Source organism: Prorops nasuta, unplaced genomic scaffold (assembly GCF_024137725.1).
Source record: "Prorops nasuta isolate Cenicafe-Biocafe unplaced genomic scaffold, Cenicafe_Pnas_1.2 PNAS00051, whole genome shotgun sequence".
Lineage (NCBI taxonomy): Eukaryota > Metazoa > Arthropoda > Insecta > Hymenoptera > Bethylidae > Prorops > Prorops nasuta.
In genome coordinates this window covers 942,575-947,683 of record NW_027116848.1, presented here as the reverse complement: position 1 = coordinate 947,683, position 5,109 = coordinate 942,575, and the positions used below count along the sequence as shown (strand labels likewise).

The following is a 5,109-nucleotide window of genomic DNA, read 5'->3' as shown; positions in this document are numbered from 1 at the left end:
TTGTAAGCCCTTCCCCTCTATTATCCATGTTCACTTGTCACTACCGCAGCTGGACAAATATATAGCAAAATCTCTATTGCACATAAAGATTGAAAAAAGGATAATGGAAGAATCTTTATGTACAATAGAGATTTTGCTATATATTTGTCCAGTTATAATAGTAATAGTTGAACATGGATAATAGAAGGGAAGGGCTTACAAAGGAGAGAGAGGGAGAAATAGTAAGCATCCTAGAATTTGATACAAGACTGGCTGCGTAGTAAAGAGATGGGGTACACGAAAAGTTGGAAAGGACACCTTTTGACAGGTGGAGGGTGAGTGAGTGAGAGAGAGAGCGAGTATTATAATGAGAAAAAGAATGAGAGGGCACTGAAAATAATGAAAGATTGCAGGTATGAAATGAGGAGGAGGAATAGCTGGTGACAGAAGAGCTACTGTCATGGAAAAATATATTAAAATAAGAGAGAAAAAGATAGAGAGAAATGAAAACATAAAGAAAAAATGGAGTAATTACTCACCTATTACGCCAATCTAACCAGGAACCACTAAATAGAATTATTCACTCACAAAATCACTTTTTAAATAAAACTGCACACTGCACTGAAAGACTTTTAAATCACGTCTACGTCACGCACGCATACCACACACAATTGAAGTTGTCACCACTGTAGACATTATAGGGAAATCGCGAATTATGGGTAATATTGGGTAACCGATGAACGCCCCCCCTCCCACCTGCGGTGAAGAGCATTATTAGTTCCGTTTGAATCACACCAGTGAGAGGATCGTGTGTGCAATCGAGTCCATCATCAATGTCGGAAGGAAGTGCAAAGAAAATGGTAAGTGTTCTTTATAATTCTTATTCCGCGAGTGAAGTAGCTGTAAATAAAAACCTGAAAATAAGAAAAAAGTGTTATAAAATATATTCAGTGTTTCATATATTTCTGTCCTTTTTACAACTTCTTATATCTAATTTTTGTAGACTTGTAATAAGTATGCAAAGAATAGATATAAGAAGCTGTACAAAAGACAGAATGAAACAATGAACATATTTTACACAAAGCCGAAATCAGACCATACTTTTTCTCGTGCTGGATTACTTGATGAATTAAAATGTTGTTTACTGATTGGTTATAATAATGCAAATATCCAATCAGCAGTCACCATTCTAAATTCAGCAAGCAATTCAGTACGAGAAAAAGCATCGTCCGATTTCGGATTTAGTTATATTAATTATTAAAATTTTATATCCATGTAATGGCAATAATATGTACAACCTTCAAAGAGTCGCAAATGTGGTTTCAGTTACGCTGTGAATGTAAACAATATCTAACATAATGTTTACATTCACAGCGAACTTCGAAACACAAAAGCGACTCTTCGAAGATTGTACATATTATTGCCATCGTCGTTATTTACTACAAATGATATTGTTTTTTTTCAGAATACGCGACGCTCGAGGACCCCCTCAAGAAGTAAGGAGTTTCCCCCCTTACCATCGCCGAAGAATTCCACTTCGGCCACGACTGGGTCGCGGAGAGGGCCTAAAAAGGCCTCGCCTCCGCTGCCATCTACCAGGTGGGTGCAATGGGTGCCACCTCCACCACCACCACAAGCCATCGCCGACGCCGCTGCACCTCCGCCACAAGCCGCCGCTGCACCTCCGCCACAAGCCGTCGCTACACCTCCGCCACAAGCCGCCGCTGCACCTCCGTCACAAGCCGCCGCTGCACCTCCGCCACAAGCCGCCGCTGCACCTCCGCCACAAGCCGCCGCTGCACCTCCGCCACAAGCCGCCGCTGCACCTCTGCCACAAGCCGCCGCTGCACCTGGACCATCCAGGACTAAGAATCCGGAGGAAAAAGTGAGTACCTACCATTTTGTGTTATATTTATTTAAATTAATTCTTTTTTTAAATTAAAATTTCAATTTTCAGGAGAAAGCTCGCCTCAAGAGGCAAAAATACCGCCAAGGGCGGTCTAAAAGATTGGCCGCTGCCGCCGCCGCTGCTGGGGCAGCCGAAAAGAAGAGCCGCCGCGCCAAAAAAACCTCCAACGTAGCTGTAAGTAAAAAAATCACTCAATTTCATTATTTATTGAAACATATTCTAACGATCTGACTATTTACAGATGAGGAGCTTCTCACTCCAATCCATGGAGGTCCAGCCTCCACCGCAGCCAACGGCAGTCCACCACCACCACCACTACCAGCAGCAGCAACAGCCACATTACCCCATGTGCTATAACACCCCCCCTACATTCATGCAGCCCCCCAATTTAGTTTATGGGATGCCCCCCCCCGTTAGCAACTATTACCCCTTTATTCCTAATTATCAAATGTACAGATAAATAAAACATTGTATATTTTAAATTAATTGACTCTTAATTTCAAAACCTTCAAAGCTTCTTTTGCAGGTAATAAGGAAAACATGCAGGAGATCCGTCTGTCCTTCGTCAATCAACGCTGAGTAACCTTCAATCATTTTTTGCAGCTAAACTATTAATCCGAGCGACTTCTTTCTTGTTTTAGTCGCAAATATGGTTAATGAGGAACACGCTATATTAATTTCAGATTTTTCTCATGAAAAATGTGTCTGTACGAGTCGAAATCATAAATATTGCTTTTGCCTCTCCCTTCTTTCCCCCCCTCAAAGGCTAGTCTAGTAGCAGATTCACGTTCACCGTGCGTCGTGTGCCTGAGAGGGAAAGAGAGAAGAGACAAAAGTAATGTTTTATGAGTTTCGATCGTACAGGCTCATTTTTGATGGGAAAAATCTGAAATTAATTCAGCATCTTCCTCATTTACTATATTTTCGACTAAAACAGGAAAAAAGTTGGTCGGATTAATAGTTTGGCTGTGAAAAATGTTTGAATGTTACAAAGTGTCGATTGGACAAGGACAGACGAACTACGGCACGCGTTACTCCATTTCCAACAGCAGCTGATCTCTCAAAATTGATGAAAATATGAATTTAAGATCGTAGATGTAGAAAATAACATCTACTTTAAAATAAATGCTTATTTTCTTGAAGATTTATTCAATTGTTACTAAAAATCACAGCGAGGCATCAAATAGTTCGTTTATCTTTCTTCAACCAACGATGAATAACATTCAAACATTTTTTATAGCTAAACTATTAATCCGAGCGACTTCTTTCTTGTTTTAGTCGAAAATATGGTTAATGAGGAACACGCTATATTAATTTCAGATTTTTCTCATGAAAAATGTGTCTGTACGAGTCGAAATCATAAATATTGCTTTTGCCTCTTCCTTCTTTCCCCGTCGCTAGCGAGTCGAGTAGCAGATTCACGTTCACCGTGCGTCGTGTGCCTGAGAGGGAAAGAGAGAAGAGACAAAAGTAATGTTTTATGAGTTTCGATCGTACAGGCTCATTTTTGATGGGAAAAATCTGAAATTAATTCAGCATCTTCCTCATTTACTATGTTTTCGACTAAAATAAGAAAGAAGTCGTTCGGATTAATAATTTGGCTGTGAAAAATGTTTGAATGTTGCATAGTATCGATTGAACAAGGACAGACGTACTACGGCACGCGTTACTCTCTTTCCATCATCAGCTGATCTCTCAAAATTGATAAATATATGAATTTAGGATCGTAGATAGAGAAAATAACATCTACTTTAAAATAAATGCTTATTTTCTTGAACATTTCTTCGATTTTTACCAGGAAACACAGCGAGGCATCAAATAGTTCGTTTATCTTTCTTCAACCAACGATGAATAACATTCAAACATTTTTTATAGCTAAACTATTAATCCGAGCGTCTTCTTTCTTGTTTTAGTCGCAAATATGGTTAATGAGGAACACGCTATATTAATTTCAGATTTTTCTCATGAAAAATGTGTCTGTACGAGTCGAAATCATAAATATTGCTTTTGCCTCTTCCTTCTTTCCCCGTCGCTAGCGAGTCGAGTAGCAGATTCACGTTCACCGTGCGTCGTGTGCCTGAGAGGGAAAGAGAGAAGAGACAAAAGTAATGTTTTATGAGTTTCGATCGTACAGGCTCATTTTTGATGGGAAAAATCTGAAATTAATTCAGCATCTTCCTCATTTACTATGTTTTCGACTAAAATAAGAAAGAAGTCGTTCGGATTAATAATTTGGCTGTGAAAAATGTTTGAATGTTGCATAGTATCGATTGAACAAGGACAGACGTACTACGGCACGCGTTACTCTCTTTCCATCATCAGCTGATCTCTCAAAATTGATAAATATATGAATTTAGGATCGTAGATAGAGAAAATAACATCTACTTTAAAATAAATGCTTATTTTCTTGAACATTTCTTCGATTTTTACCAGGAAACACAGCGAGGCATCAAATAGTTCGTTTATCTTTCTTCAACCAACGATGAATAACATTCAAACATTTTTTATAGCTAAACTATTAATCCGAGCGTCTTCTTTCTTGTTTTAGTCGCAAATATGGTTAATGAGGAACACGCTATATTAATTTCAGATTTTTCTCATGAAAAATGTGTCTGTACGAGTCGAAATCATAAATATTGCTTTTGCCTCTCCCTTCTTTCCCCCCCTCAAAGGCTAGTCTAGTAGCAGATTCACGTTCACCGTGCGTCGTGTGCCTGAGAGGGAAAGAGAGAAGAGACAAAAGTAATGTTTTATGAGTTTCGATCGTACAGGCTCATTTTTGATGGGAAAAATCTGAAATTAATTCAGCATCTTCCTCATTTACTATATTTTCGACTAAAACAGGAAAAAAGTTGGTCGGATTAATAGTTTGGCTGTGAAAAATGTTTGAATGTTACAAAGTGTCGATTGGACAAGGACAGACGAACTACGGCACGCGTTACTCCATTTCCAACAGCAGCTGATCTCTCAAAATTGATGAAAATATGAATTTAAGATCGTAGATGTAGAAAATAACATCTACTTTAAAATAAATGCTTATTTTCTTGAAGATTTATTCAATTGTTACTAAAAATCACAGCGAGGCATCAAATAGTTCGTTTATCTTTCTTCAACCAACGATGAATAACATTCAAACATTTTTTATAGCTAAACTATTAATCCGAGCGACTTCTTTCTTGTTTTAGTCGAAAATATGGTTAATGAGGAACACGCTATATTAA

General features: G+C 38.4%; 1 protein-coding gene across 1 annotated transcript; it reads left to right on the top strand.

Annotated features, from left to right (window-relative positions):
- Nucleotides 1-246: 246 nt before the first annotated feature.
- LOC136784301 (testis-specific gene A8 protein-like) lies at nucleotides 247-2,348 on the top strand. The gene is made up of 4 exons (XM_066744880.1): nucleotides 247-839; nucleotides 1,445-1,864; nucleotides 1,937-2,062; nucleotides 2,130-2,348. Exons 1-4 carry the CDS (start codon nucleotides 813-815, stop codon nucleotides 2,346-2,348), a joined length of 792 nt encoding a protein of 263 aa, XP_066600977.1. The 5' UTR covers nucleotides 247-812.
- Nucleotides 2,349-5,109: the final 2,761 nt, after the last annotated feature.

What these genes read in the sequence shown, in the direction of transcription:
- LOC136784301 (XM_066744880.1), top strand. Translation starts at nt 813, where the DNA reads ATGTCGGAAGGAAGTGCAAAGAAAATG. An exon ending in CTAAGAATCCGGAGGAAAAA is followed by an intron (nt 1,865 to 1,936) that starts GTGAGTACCTAC and finishes TTCAATTTTCAG; the next exon opens with GAGAAAGCTCGCCTCAAGAG. An exon ending in AAAAAACCTCCAACGTAGCT is followed by an intron (nt 2,063 to 2,129) that starts GTAAGTAAAAAA and finishes GACTATTTACAG; the next exon opens with ATGAGGAGCTTCTCACTCCA.